Genomic DNA, 15,000 nt, shown 5'->3' with positions numbered 1-15,000 from the left:
CTGATAAAATAGATTTAATTTGTAATTTTATATCTGAGAATAGTGGAACCAACCTACCTCAATGTGTTTCCTGTCATATATATATATATATATATCTGGATCCATCTGAAGAAGTATGAGTGAAAAACTAGATTAAAACATGAACCTCTCAGGAGAAGCAGCCACATATTGATCAGCTGCTAATGTCATAATAATACAAAGAGAAAATAAGACTAAATGTAGAGGGAGATTAATGAAGAGTGTGGACAGAAGAGAGGAGGAGTAAAGGAGGGGGGGGGTGTGTGAGTAAATGGGGGGGGTGATTGGGATCAATGGTTAAAGGGTAAAACTAATCTAAAAATAAAGATGTAGATAACAGGAAAGGAGCAGAGAGGAAGGGAGAGGAAATGCAAATGGATGAGAGATGGTCTGAAAGGTTAAAGAGAGAGAGAGAGAGAGAGAGAGAGAGAGGGAGGGAGAGAGAGACAGAGAGAGAGAGAGAGACAGAGAGAGAGAGAGAGAGAGGGGGAGGGAGAGAGAGAGAGAGAGACAGAGAGAGAGACAGAGAGAGAGAGAGAGAGACAGAGAGAGAGAGAGAGAGAGAGAGGGGGGGAGGGAGAGAGAGAGAGAGAGACAGAGAGAGAGACATAGAGAGAGAGAGAGAGAGAGAGACAGAGAGAGAGAGAGAGAGAGAGAGAGAGAGAGAGAGAGAGAGAGAGAGAGAGAGAGAGACAGGAAATTAAAGGTGTTGACAATCACATTGGGATTAATGAAACAGGACTGGTGAGATTTTAACCTTTCTGTCGTCCCTCTGTGCTTCTTCTTCTTCTCTGGTTTGGACATTCAGCGCGGTGTGCTCTTTCTTCTTCTTCCCCATCGGGAGGCGACTAATATCTAAATCGATGCCAACATCTCAATGCAGTCAGTCAGTCAAACAATTACTGCTTTGGGTTGGGAGGCCTCGACTTCCTTCCTCCTCCTCTTCCTCTTCCTCTTCCTTGCCCTTCTCCTCCTCCTCCTCCTCTTCCCCTTCCCCCTCCCCTTCATCCTTTCTCTTCCTCCTCCTCCTCTTCCTCATCTCTTCCTCTTCCCCCTCACCCTCCTCCCTCTCCTCTTCTTCCTCCCTCTCCTCTTCTTCCTTTTCCTCCTCCCTCTCCTCTTCTTTCTTTTCCTTCTCCCTCTCCTTCTCTCCCTCTTCCTCCTCCCTCTCCTCTTCTTCCTCTTCCTACTCCCTCTCCTCCTCTCCCTCCTCTCCCTCCTCTTCTTCCTCTTCCTCCTCCTCCTCCCCTTCCCTTTCCTCCTCCTCCTCCTTTTCCTCTTCCCCTCCTCTACCACTTCCTCCCTCCTCTTCCCCCTCCTCTTCCTCTTCTTCCCCCCCTCCTCTGTTGTCACAAACAAGCAACGTGTCATTTTCCCAGCAGAGATTGATTATCATGTTTCATGACAGAGATCAGGGAAGTGTGACGGTGGCGCCAATTAAATCTGCTCCTCCGTCTCTGTTTTCTGTTTTCTGTCGCTGCCTGATCAGAAATTAAGATTTTTTTTCTTGATGACAGCAGACATAAACAAACAATTACAATCTTGACGTTCTCAACAGAGCTTCGTGGTAAATCTGCAGAAACAAGACACAGTAACAGTGATTCTTGAGGCTTTATCTTTGAAAGACTGTGTAAAGTGAATTCAGACATTTTCTTCTAAACACATTAAATAGGTCATAAATGTATTTCTAAAAAAGGTGTAAAAAGCATTTCAACCATTTAGATTTGAATTGTGGAGCTAGGCTTCACAAACTGTGTTTCAAGATTTCTGTGTTCAGGATTTAGTGATTAGCATAAACCCGCCCCTGCTGCTGTAGAGGTATAAATACATTCAGCACACACTACTACTACTACAGTCTACAGTTAGCCAGTTAGCTGAGTTAGCCACTGTGTTAGCCGCCGAGCTAGCAGCTGAGTTAGCAGCTGAGTTAGCCGCCGAGCTAGCCGCTGAGTTAGCCTCCGAGCTAGCAGCTGAGCTAGCAGCAGAAGCTCTCAGACGTAGCGTCCATGTTTCTGGTAGAGGTGGTGACTTTGATTGACAGGTGACACTTGGTAGGGGGCGGGGCTTCAGCGTTTGGGAGCAGAGAAAGAGGCTGTTTTTTACACAACTTTGAAGCCTAATTTCATATATTTTTAGCGACTTTTTAAATCATTCAAATTTGGCAGGGTGGTTAACTAAAAAAGAAAAAATAAGAGAAAATAAAAATATGATATAACAAAACAGGTGTAATTTAATAATGCAGTCCGAAAAAAGATGTAATTATTATCTTGTTTTTGCAGAATCTGTATTATTTGTAGAGTTTCTGTCAAAGGTTTGATATTCAGCTTCCTGTTTACTCACCAAGCAGCATGTATCCAGTTATCTGCTCTGCAACACTATTCTTTTTAATTAAATGGTAAATTTAACAGAATGCAATCCGGTTCCTGCAGACTGTTGTTTGGGTTATATAACGAAAATATAAATTATGTAGGAAACAAGATTTGGGACCACACACACACACACACACACACACACACACACACACACACACACACACACACACACACACACACACACACACACCATACATCACATGCAATGCAGTGATTTGCTGTTGTGGTACATAGTAGTAAATATTGCATGTCTCTCTCCGCTGTGTGCGTGTGTGTGTGCTTGTGTGTGTGTGTGTGTGTGTGTGTGTGTGTGCATGTGCGTGCATGTGTGTGTGTATGCCTCTACATCACTTCCTTGTCACCTCAGGAGCAAACAGTGAGGGCATTGATCTACGCCCGTCTGCCAGGAGCCGACAAGCTGAACACACACACACACACACACACACACACGTTGTATATGTTTCTCTGTTACCGTGGGTAAAGGTACACACTTCGATCCAGAGCGTAGAATATTTATCGTGCAGGTCTTCTGGTGAAATGATGAATGGGAGGCAGAACACACAGATTGAACCTGAGCCTCAGTAACAGCAGGCTGATGCTTCCTTGTCTCCAAACTACACACATATTAACATCCTCTACAGTAAGAGCTCTACATTTATATCCAGCTGCTTTTATTTCATTTATTTTCTATTCGTGCATTAAAAAAGGGACATTTTCTATTTTTATATGCTGTTATATCTCAGATGTATAGTGAAGTGAGGTTTTAACCCTTTACATGCTGCTCATATTCTGACTCATAGGGAGCCAAAAGGCGTGGGTCATAGGAGCCAAAAGGCGTGCTAAGGTGCCCTCTTGGGAGCCAAAACGGTGTGCTAAGGTGCCCTCTTGGGAGCCAGAACGCGGGCTAAGGTGCCCTCTTGGTAGCCAAAACGCGTGCTAAGGTGCCCTCTTGGTAGCCCAAAGCGCGTGCTAAGGTGCCCTCTTGGGAGCCAGAACACGTGCTAAGGTGCCCTCTTGGGAGCCAAAACGAGTGCTAAGGTCCCTTCTGGGAGCCAAGACACATGCTAAGGTGCCCTCTTGAGAGCCAGAACACATGTGTTGGAATTATTGTATATAAGTTATCCATATTTACCCATTCTATGATCATTAACCTTTATAGTCTACAAGCATGCTGTTTTAAAGTTGTTTTTCAGGACTTGTGTCCCTGCTGACGGAAGTCTCCGAAGTGTGGTGTGACCACCATTGATCAACTTGAGACCCTGATCAGAAAATCTTTAAAGTGTGTGACCGATTTGTGACCCCCACTCTTTAGAGCAGCAACACTATGTAAATTAGGGGACACCTGAACCAAATAAAAACAGAGGGTTCGGCAAGTTTTGCTCAGAACGGGTTGGAGATTGAAACTGAGCAGATCTCTGTCCGCTCTCCTTGCAAGTAGAAACTCTAATCCTGTTGTCTTGTCTTCTTTTGTTTGATAATTTTAAGTGTTTTAGGTTGCCTGAACCTGACAACATGCTAAGGTGCCCTCTTGAGAGCCGAAAGGCGTGCTAAGGTGCCCTCTTGGGAGCCAGAACGCGTGCTAAGGTGCCCTCCTGGGAGCCAGAACGCGTGCTAAGGTGCCCTCCTGGGAGCCAGAACGCGTGCTAAGGTGCCCTCTTGGGAGCCAGAACGTGTGCTAAGGTGCCCTCTTGGGAGCCAGAACGCGTGCTAAGGTGCCCTCTTGGGAGCCAGAACGCGTGCTAAGGTGCACTCTTAGGAGCCAGAACACGTGCTAAGGTGCCCTCTTGGGAGCCAGAACGCGTGCTAAGGTGCCCTCCTAGGAGCCAAAACGCGTGCTAAGGTTCCCTCTTGGGAGCCAGAAGGCGTGCTAAGGTGCCCTCCTGGTTGGCAAAAGGCGTGCTAAGGTGCCCTCTTGGGAGCCAGAACGCGTGCTAAGGTGCCCTCTTGGGAGCCAGAACGCGTGCTAGGGTGCCCTCTTAGGAGACAGAACGCATGCTAAGGTGCTCTCCTGGTTGGCAAAAGGCGTGCTAAGGTTCCCTCTTGGGAGCCAGAACGCGTGCTAAGGTGCCCTCCTAGGAGCCAAAACGCGTGCTAAGGTTCCCTCTTGGGAGCCAGAAGGCGTGCTAAGGTGCCCTCCTGGTTGGCAAAAGGCGTGCTAAGGTGCCCTCTTGGGAGCCAGAACGCGTGCTAAGGTGCCCTCTTGGGAGCCAGAACGCGTGCTAAGGTGCCCTCTTAGGAGACAGAACGCATGCTAAGGTGCTCTCTTGGGAGACAGAACGCATGCTAAGGTGCCCTCTTGGGAGACAGAACGCATGCTAAGGTGCTCTCTTGGGAGCCAGAACGTGTGCTAAGGTGCCCTCTTGAGAGCCAGAACGTGTGCTAAGGTGCCCTCTTGGGAGCCAGAACGCGTGCTAAGGTGCTAAGGTGCCCTCTTGGGAGCCAAAACGTGTGCTAAGGTGCCCTCTTGAGAGCCAAAATGCGTGCTAAGGTGCCCTCTTGAGAGCCAAGACGCGTGCTAAGGTGCCCTCTTGGGAGCCAGAACGCGTGCTAAGGTGCCCTCTTGGGAGCCAAAACGCGTGCTAAGGTGCCCTCTTGGAGCCAGAACGCGTGCTAAGGTGCCCTCTTGGGAGCCAAAACGTGTGCTAAGGTGCCCTTTTGGGAGCCAAAACGCGGGCTAAAGTGCCCTCTTGGGAGTCAGAACGTGTGCTAAGGTGCCCTCTTGGGAGCCAAAACGCGGGCTAAAGTGCCCTCTTGAGAGCCAGAACACTTGCTAAGGTGCCCTCTTGGGAGCCAAAAGGCGTGCTAAGGCCCCCTCTTGGGAGCCAGAACGCGGGCTAAGGTGCCCTCTTGGGAGCCAGAACGCGTGCTAAGGTGCCCTCTTGGGAGCCAGGACGCATGCTAAGGTGCCCTCTTGAGAGCCAAGACGCGTGCTAAGGTGCCCTCTTGGGAGCCAAAATGTGTGGTAAGGTGCCCTCTTGGGAGCCAGAACGTGTGCTAAGGTGCCCTCTTGGGAGCCACAACGCGCTAAGGTGCCCTCTTGGGAGCCAAAATGTGTGGTAAGGTGCCCTCTTGGGAGCCAGAACGTGTGCTAAGGTGCCCTCTTGGGAGCCAGAACGCGCTAAGGTGCCCTCTTGGGAGCCAGAACGCGGGCTAAGGTGCCCTCTTGGGAGCCAGAACGTGTGCTAAGGTGCCCTCTTGGGAGCCAGAACGTGTGCTAAGGTGCCCTCTTGGGAGCCAGAACGTGTGCTAAGGTGCCCTCTTGGGAGCCAGAACGTGTGCTAAGGTGCCCTATTGGGAGCCAGAACGCATGCTAAGGTGCCCTCTTGGGAGCCAAAACGCGTGCTAAGGTGCCCTCCTGGGAGCTAAAAGGCGTGCTAAGGTGCCCTCTTGGGAGACAGAACGCATGCTAAGGTGCCCTCTTGGGAGCCAAACGCATGCTAAGGTGCCCTCCTGGGAGCTAAAAGGCGTGCTAAGGTGCCCTCTTGGGAGACAGAACGCATGCTAAGGTGCCCTCTTGGGAGCCAGAACGTGTGCTAAGGTGCCCTCTTGGGTGCCAGAACGCGTGCTAAGGTGCCCTCTTGGGAGCCAAAATGCGTGCTAAGGTGCCCTCTTGGGAGCCAAAAGACGTGCTAAGGTGCCCTCTTGGGAGCCAGAACGCGTGCTAAGGTGCCCTCTTGGGAGCCAAAACGCGCTAAGGTGCCCTCTTGGGAGCCAGAACGTGTGCTAAGGTGCCCTCTTGGGAGCCAGAAGGCGTGCTAAGGTGCCCTCTTGGGAGCCAGAACGTGTGCTAAGGTGCCCTCTTGGGAGCCAAAACGCGTGCTAAGGTGCCCTCTTGGGAGCCAGAAGGCGTGCTAAGGTGCCCTCTTGGGAGCCAGAACGCGTGCTAAGGTGCCCTCTTGGGAGCCAAAACGCGTGCTAAGGTGCCCTCTTGGGAGCCAAAACGCGTGCTAAGGTGCCCTCTTGGGAGCCAGAACGCGTGCTAAGGTGCCCTCTTGGGAGCCAGAACGCTTGCTAAGGTGCCCTCTTCGGAGCCAGAACCAAATGCGTGCTAAGGTGCCCTCTTGGGAGCCAGAACGTGTGCTAAGGTGCCCTCTTGGGAGCCAGAACGTGTGCTAAGGTGCCCTCTTGAGAGCCAGAACGCGTGCTAAGGTGCCCTCTTGGGAGCCAAAACGAACGCGTGCTAAGGTGCCCTCTTGGGAGCCAGAACGCGTGCTAAGGTGCCCTCTTGGTAGCCAGAACGCGTGCTAAGGTGCCCTCTTGGGAGCTAGAACACATGCTAAGGTGCCCTCTTGGGAGCCAAAACGCGTGCTAAGGTGCCCTCTTGGGAGCTAGAACACATGCTAAGGTGCCCTCTTGGGAGCCAAAACGCGTGCTAAGGTGCCCTCTTGGGAGCCAGAACGCGTGCTAAGGTGCCCTCTTGGGAGCCAGAACGCGTGCTAAGGTGCCCTCTTGAGAGCCAGAAGGCGTGCTAAGGTGCCCTCTTGGGAGCCAGAATGTGTGCTAAGGTGCCCTCTTGAGAGCCAGAAGGCGTGCTAAGGTGCCCTCTTGGGAGCCAGAACGTGTGCTAAGGTGCCCTCTTGGGAGCCAGAACGCGTGCTAAGGTGCCCTCTTGGGAGCCAGAACGTGTGCTAAGGTGTCCTCTTGGGAGCCAAAAGGCGTGCTAAGGTGCCCTCTTGGGAGCCAAAAGGCGTGCTAAGGTGCCCTCTTGGGAGCCAAAACACGTGCTAAGGTGCCCTCTTGGGAGCCAGAACGCGTGCTAAGGTGCCCTCTTGGGAGCCAGAACGCGTGCTAAGGTGCCCTCTTGGGAGCCAAAACGCGGGCTAAGGTGCCCTCTTGGGAGCCAGAACGCGTGCTAAGGTGCCCTCTTGGGAGCCAAAACGCGGGCTAAGGTGCCCTCTTGGGAGCCAAAACGCGGGCTAAGGTGCCCTCTTGGGAGCCAGAACGCGTGCTAAGGTGCCCTCTTGGGAGCCAGAACGCGTGCTAAGGTGCCCTCTTGGGAGCCAAAACGCGGGCTAAGGTGCCCTCTTGGGAGCCAGAACGCGTGCTAAGGTGCCCTCTTGGGAGCCAGAACGCGTGCTAAGGTGCCCTCTTGGTAGCCAGAATGTGTGCTAAGGTGCCCTCTTGGGAGCCAAAAGGCGTGCTAAGGTGCCCTCTTGGGAGCCAAAACGCGTGCTAAGGTGCCCTCTTGGGAGCCAAAACGTGTGCTAAGGTGCCCTCTTGGGAGCCAAAAGGCGGGCTAAGGTGCCCTCTTGGGAGCCAGAACGTGTGCTAAGGTGCCCTCTTGAGAGCCAGAACGCGGGCTAAGGTGCCCTCTTGGGAGCCAGAACGTGTGCTAAGGTGCCCTCTTGAGAGCCAGAACGCGTGCTAAGGTGCCCTCTTGGGAACCAGAACACGTGCTAAGGTGCCCTCTTCGGAGCCAAAAGGCGTGCTAAGGTGCCCTCTTGAGAGCCAGAACGTGTGCTAAGGTGCCCTCTTGGGAGCCAAAGGGCATGCTAAGGTGCTCTCCTGGGAGCCAAAACGCGTGCTAAGGTGCCCTCTTGGGAGCCGAAACGCGTGCTAAGGTGCCCTCTTGGAGCCAGAACGTTTGCTAAGGTGCCCTCTTGGGAGCCAGAACGCGTGCTAAGGTGCCCTCTTGGGAGCCAGAACGCGTGCTAAGGTGCCCTCTTCGGAGCCAAAAGGCGTGCTAAGGTGCCCTCTTGGGAGCCAGAACGTGTGCTAAGGTGCCCTCTTGAGAGCCAGAACGCATGCTAAGGTGCCCTCCTGGGAGCCAGAACGTGTGCTAAGGTGCCCTCTTTGGAGCCAGAAGGCGTGCTAAGGTGCCCTCTTGGGAGCCAGAAGGCGTGCTAAGGTGCCCTCCTGGGAGCCAGAACGTGTGCTAAGGTGCCCTCTTTGGAGCCAGAAGGCGTGCTAAGGTGCCCTCTTGGGAGCCAGAAGGCGTGCTAAGGTGCCCTCTTGGGAGCCAGAACGTGTGCTAAGGTGCCCTCTTGGTTGGCAAAACACACTAAACTGCCCTCTTCAGTGGCGAGAACCTGCTGTATGTGCCCTTTTTGTTTTCTTTTCGCACCTGCCCTTCAAAAAGTCTGTGCACGCCACTGGACCCATATTATTATTATCATCATCTTCCGGCTCCTGCAGAGACAGAGAACGTCCAGTCCCACTGCACAGCTGTGATGATGATGGGTAATGATGTGCTCTTTGAGTGTAATTTATTTGAGTGTGACCTCAGCTCTCTGATTCTCTCTGTTTCTATATTGATCATCCTGTCGTCCTCTGGAGAATACGTTAACATTAAAGTATCGGACATAGCTAGCTGACCTGTTACACCTTCATTTATTATACAGTATACACTCAGGGCCTGATTTACTAAGATCCCAAATAAAGGTACTAAACAGCAGCACAGTGTAATAGATTGTGTGTTTAGTTGTGTGTTTAGCAGTTGATCTACTCAGTATAACTTCATAAATGAAAACAGGAGCATCAGGAGCAGACAGCAGTATTTAAATGAGGGTTTTGTGTCTTAATGGAGAGTTTGGACGAGCAGAAAGCTGCAAGAACAAAATGAAATGTGATCAGGTTCTAGTGAAGAGGTTAACTAATATATTGAGTTAGAACAAAAACTCATATTACCAGAAAAACCCACATATGGAGATTATTATTTAGTAAAACCAGAATATTCCACTCTAAAATATTAACAGGTGGAAAAACTCCAAACTACTGATATCACATTCATTACGGTAAACTACTAATATTACATTCATTACGGTAAACGTACTAATATTACATTCATTACAGTAAACTACTAATATTACATTCATTACAGTAAACTACTAATATCACATTCATTACAGTAAACTACTAATATCACATTCATTACGGTAAACTACTAATATCACATTCATTACGGTAAACTACTAATATTACATTCATTACGGTAAACGTGCTAAAATTACATTTATTACGGTAAATTACTAATATTACGTTAATTACGGTAAATGTGCTAATATTACATTCATTACGGTAAACGTGCTAAAATTACATTTATTACGGTAAATTACTAATATTACGTTCATTACGGTAAACTACTAATATTACATTCATTACGGTAAACTACTGATATTACATTCATTACGGTAAACTACTAATATTACATTCATTACGGTAAACTACTAATATTACATTCATTATGGTAAACTACTAATATTACATTCATTACGGTAAACTACTAATATTACATTCATTATGGTAAACTACTAATATTACATTCATTACGGTAAACTACTAATATTACATTCATTATGGTAAACTACTAATATTACATTCATTACGGTAAACGTACTAATATTACATTCATTACGGTAAACTACTAATATTACATTCATTACGGTAAACTACTAATATTACATTCATTACGGTAAACTACTAATATTACATTCATTACGGTAAACGTACTAATATTACATTCATTACGGTAAACTACTAAAATTACATTTATTACGGTAAACGTACTAATATACATTCATTACGGTAAACGTACTAATATTACATTCATTACGGTTAACTACTAATATTACATTCATTACGGTAAACTACTAACATTACATTCATTATGGTAAACTACTAATATTATATTCACTACGGTAAACTACTAATATTACATTCATTATGGTAAACTACTAATATTACATTCATTACGGTAAACTACTAATATTACATTCATTACGATAAACGTGCTAATATTACATTCATTACGGTAAACTACCAATATTACATTCATTACGGTAAATTACTAATATTACATTCATTACGGTAAATGTGCTAATATTACATTCATTACGGTAAACTACTAATATTACATTCATTACGGTAAACTACTAATATTACATTCATTACGGTAAACTACTAATATTACATTCATTACGGTAAATTACTACTTATTCTGCTGCTGTGTAACTTCAATTTCCTCCCTGCATGGGATCAAAAAGTGTTGACTATGTGTTTATACCTGCACAACTTTTTCTCTCTCAAGCTCCAAATATAGGAAATAAATACAAATGGAATCAGTTTAAAACCAAATAAAGTGTAAAGTCGAAGGTAATGAAGATCCACAGGAACAATAAGAACATGTTTGGACTGAATAACACTGAGAAAACCAGCAGTGGGACAATAAAGGATGATAAAAATAGATTAGAAAAGGAAAGTTTAGTCTTGAATACGATCTAGAAATCTAAATTAAATCGACTGAAAACTAAATATAAAAGTTTACTTCAAGTGGAAAAAAGCAGTTCTGCACAAAGTAAAAGCTTTTTTCTGAGGAGCATCGTGAACATTAGAGAGAGAGACGAGGAGAAGATGTGACCCAAAGGATAGACAGAGGAGAGATGAAATGAAGGAACTGGTTTGGGAGGAGGGAGAAGTCATCCAGCTCAGAGTGTAATAGTGTAAAGTAATGTGAATGAATGATGGGAGGCTAAAGGGGAGGAAGGACAGATGGAAGGAAGGAAGGATGGAAGGAGGAAGGAGCAAAGAAAGAGGGGAGGAGGGGAAGAAGGAACAGTCAAAAAAGATGGGGTCAACGACACAAGGGTTAAGATATTGGATTTTGATTTTGGTGTCTTAATTCATAAATAAATCATATCATACATCATAAGAGATTAATACTTTTAACTGGAAGCACTTTATCAAAGAAGGGACTAGTGGAAAGGGTGAGTTTTAAGGATTATCTGGAAGGAGGAAGGAAGAGGGAGGGAGGAAGGAAGGAAAGGAGGGAGGGAGGAAGGAAGGAAAGGAGGAAGAAGGAAGGAAAGGAGGTAGGGAGGAAGGAAGGAAGGAAAGGAGGAAGGAAGGGAGAAAGACAGACGGAAAGGAGGGAGGGAGGAAGGATGGAAAGGAGGAATAAGGAAGGAAAGGAGGGAGGGAGGGAGGAAGGAAGGAAGGAAGGAAAGGAGGGAGGGAGGTAGGATGGAAAGGAGGAAAAAGGAAGGAAAGGAGGGAGGGAGGAAGACAGACGGAAAGGAGGAAGGAAGGGAGGAAGAAGGAAGGAAAGGAGGGAGGGAGGAAGGATGGAAAGGAGGAAGAAGGAAGGAAAGGAGGGAGGGAGGAAGACAGACGGAAAGGAGGAAGGAAGGGAGAAAGACAGACGGAAAGGAGGAAGGAAGGGAGGAAGAAGGAAGGAAAGGAGGGAAGGAGGAAGGATGGAAAGGAGGAATAAGGAAGGAAAGGAGGAAGAAAGAAAGAAAGGAGGGAGGAAAGGAGGAAGGAAGGAAGGAAAGAAGGAAAGGAGGGAGGGAGGAAGGAAGGGAGGAAGAAATTGGAGCGAGGTGCAGCTTAAAACATCAGACACATTATAGTGGAAAGAGCGAGTTTTAAGGATTATCTGGAAGGACACTCTGCTGCTGTTCAACTATTAACCCTTTATAGGGCACTCATTGAAAAGAAGGGAGGAAGGAAGGGAAGGAAGGAAGGAAGGGAAGGAAGGAAGGAGGGAGGAAGGAAGGGAGGGAGGAAGGAAGGAAGGAGGGAGGAAGGAAAGGAAGGAAGGTAGGGGGGAGGGAGGGAGGAAAGAAGGAAGGAAGGAAGGGAAGGAAGGACGAAGGAAGGAAGGAAGGTAGGGAAGAGGAAAGAAAGAGAGAAGGAGGGAGTGAGGAAGGGAAGAAGGAAGGAAGAAGAAAGGGAAGGAAAGAAGGAAGGGAGGAGAGAAGGAGGGAGGGAGGAAGGACAGATGGGGGAAGGAAGGATGGAGGAAGGAAAGAAGGAAGGAAGGAGAGAAGGAGGGAGGGAGGAAGAACAGATGGAAGGATGGAAAGGAAAGAAGGACGGAGGAAATAAGGAACGAGGGAGGGAGAAAGGAAAAGAGGAAGGGGAGAAAGAAGGCAGGGAGGAAGGACAGGAAAGAAGGAAGGAAGGAAGGAAGGATATTTTGGGATATTTACAGAAGTTACCAAATATAATTATTTGCCCAATAAAGGGTTAAAATGTTTTTTTTTTTAATGTTGTAAGAAACACATTTATATTTATCTTCATGGTGGAGGCTGAGAGCTCAAAGCCTGGACAAATAAAGAAGCAAAGCCACTACTGAGCATAAAGAGAGGAAATACATTTTATTCTGTTCTGCATAAATCCTCAAAGGAATGATTTCAACATTAGCATGACAGAGGAGCACATATCTCACTCATGGCTCTGTGATGCTGCAGTATGAGGAGAAACATGGAGGGAATAGGAAGCAGCGTAGAGGGAAATCATCTCAGCCTGGTTCTCTCTCTCTTTTAGAAATATGTGTCATCCTAACAACCTAACAACCTAACAACCTAACAACCGGGGAAATCTCCTCTACGGGGAATCCATCCAAACATCCGCTGAGACTTCGTGGCTTTGACGACGATCACGACTCGTCATTATGTCATTTTTAAAGCTTAAAAGCAACAGCTATATGAGGATTTACTGGATTCTTCACACTGCCCCGCCCCATCCCTTTTTCTTTCCCTTGATGATTCCCCTATCTAATGTCTTTATCTACTTTCCATTTAAATGCAACACCTGAAAAGATTCATAGAGTTGGTGGAAAAATGGCGGAAAGAAAAGATTCAGCGGGAATAAAGCGGCTCCATCAAGCTGCTGGAAGAAGGAAAGGAGGGAGGGAGGAAGAAGGAAGGAATGGAAGGAAGGAGGGAAGGGAGGAAGGTTGTTGTTGTCCCTCCCTCCCTCCTTCCTTCCTTCCTTCCTTCCTTCCTCCTTTCCTTCCTTCCTTCTTCCTTCCTCCCTCCCTCCCTCCTTTCCTTCCTTCTTCCTTCCTTCCTCCCTTCCTCCCTCCCTCCTTTCTTTCCTCCTTTCCTCCCTCCCTCCCTCCTTTCCTTCCTTCTTCCTCCCTCCCTCCTTTCCTTCCTTCTTCCTCCCTTCCATCCTTCCCTCTTCTTCCCATCCATCCATCTTTTCTTCCTTCCTTCCTTCCTCCCTCCCTCCTTTCCTTCCTTCTTCCTCCCTCCCTCCTTTCCTTCCTTCTTCCTCCCTTCCATCCTTCCCTCTTCTTCCCGTCCATCCATCCTTCCTTCCTTCCTTCCTCCCTCCCTCCTTTCTTTCCTCCTTTCCTCCCTCCCTCCCTCCTTTCCTTCCTTCTTCCTCCCTTCCATCCTTCCCTCTTCTTCCCATCCATCCATCTTTTGTTCCTTCCTTCCTCCCTCCCTCCCTCCGTCCCTCCTTTCCTTCCTTCTTCCTCCCTTCCATCCTTCCTCCTTTCCTTCCTTCTTCCTCCCTTCCATCCTTCCTCCTTTCCTCCCTCCCTCCCTCCTTTCCTTCCTTCTTCCTCTCTTCCATCCTTCCTCCCTCCCTCCCTCCTTTCCTTCCTTCTTCCTCCCTCCCTCTTTCTCCCTTCCTTCGAGGACAACAGGAGGATGTCAGACATATGAGCAAAGTGAGCTCATTCATATGCTTTTTATAATATACACTCTTGAGATGAATATAAAGGTTCTGTGATTGTTTCCTGGAGATAAATGGGAAGCACTTCCTGCTAACTGAGCCACAGAGTGTTGCAATGAGGGTGTTTCGTATGGAGGAGGAGGAGGGAGGAAGGAAGAAAGGAAAGGAGTAAGGAGGGAGGGAGGGAGGAAGAATGAAGGAAGGAAAGGAGGGAGTCATTCTGTGATTGTTTCCTGGAGATAAATGGGAAGCACTTCCTGCTAACTGAGCCACAGAGTGTTGCAATGAGGGTGTTTCGCATCATTTTGGCCAATTACTCCATTCAGCAAGAGGCAGCAAATGAGGAACACTCAACTATAGAAAATGTGAAGAATGAAACTGTACTTTCTTTACGTTTTCCTTCGTCCCTTCCTCCTTTCCTTCCTTCTTCCTCCCTTCCTCCTTTCCTTCCTTCTTCCTCCCTTCCATCATTCCCTCTTCTTCCCATCCATCCATCCTTCCTTCCTTCCTCCCTCCCTCCTTTCCTTCCTTCTTCCTCCCTTCCATCCTTCCCTCTTCTTCCCATCCATCCTTCCTTCCTTCCTTCCTTCCTCCCTCCCTCCCTCCTTTCCTTCCTTCTTCCTTCCTTCCTCCCTCCCTCCTTTCCTTCCTTCTTCCTTCCTTCCTCCCTCCCTTCTTTCCTTCCTTCTTCCTCCCTCCCTCCTTTCCTTCCTTCTTCCTCCCTCCCTCCTTTCCTTCCTTCTTCCTCCCTCCCTCCCTCCTTTCCTTCCTTCTTCCTCCCTCCCTCCTTTCCTTCCTTCTTCCTCCCTTCCATCCTTCCCTCTTCTTCCCATCCATCCATCCTTCCTTCCTTCCTTCCTTCCTCCTTCCTCCCTCCCTCCTTTCCTTCCTTCTTCCTTCCTCCCTCCCTCCTTTCATTCCTTCTTCCTTCCTCCCTCCCTCCTTTCCTTCCTTCTTCCTCCCTTCCTTCTTCCTCCCTTCCATCCTTCCCTCTTCTTCCCATCCATCCATCTTTTCTTCCTTCCTCCCTCCCTCCCTCCCTCCGTCCCTCCTTTCCTTCCTTCTTCCTCCTTTCCTCCCTCCCTCCTTTCCTTCCTTCTTCCTCCTTTCCTCCCTCCCTCCTTTCCTTCCTTCCTTCCTCCCTTCCATCCTTCATTCTTCCTCCCTTCCATCCTTCCTCCGTCCCTCCTTTCCTTCCTTT

The 15,000-nt window shown here is 48.1% G+C and overlaps 1 protein-coding gene across 1 annotated transcript in view; it reads right to left on the bottom strand.

The window, feature by feature from the left end:
• rgs19 (regulator of G protein signaling 19) overlaps positions 1-856 on the bottom strand; it is a 66,670-nt gene extending 65,814 nt beyond the window's left edge. Inside the window, 1 exon segment of the mRNA XM_053318103.1 lies at positions 776-856. Coding sequence (XP_053174078.1) covers positions 776-856 — 81 coding nt within the window.
• Between the last annotated feature and the right edge of the window lie 14,144 nt (positions 857-15,000).

This window comes from Scomber japonicus, chromosome 4 (genome assembly GCF_027409825.1).
Source record: "Scomber japonicus isolate fScoJap1 chromosome 4, fScoJap1.pri, whole genome shotgun sequence".
Lineage (NCBI taxonomy): Eukaryota > Metazoa > Chordata > Actinopteri > Scombriformes > Scombridae > Scomber > Scomber japonicus.
Note: the sequence above shows the minus strand (reverse complement) of the source record. Positions and strands in the feature narration are given on the sequence as shown.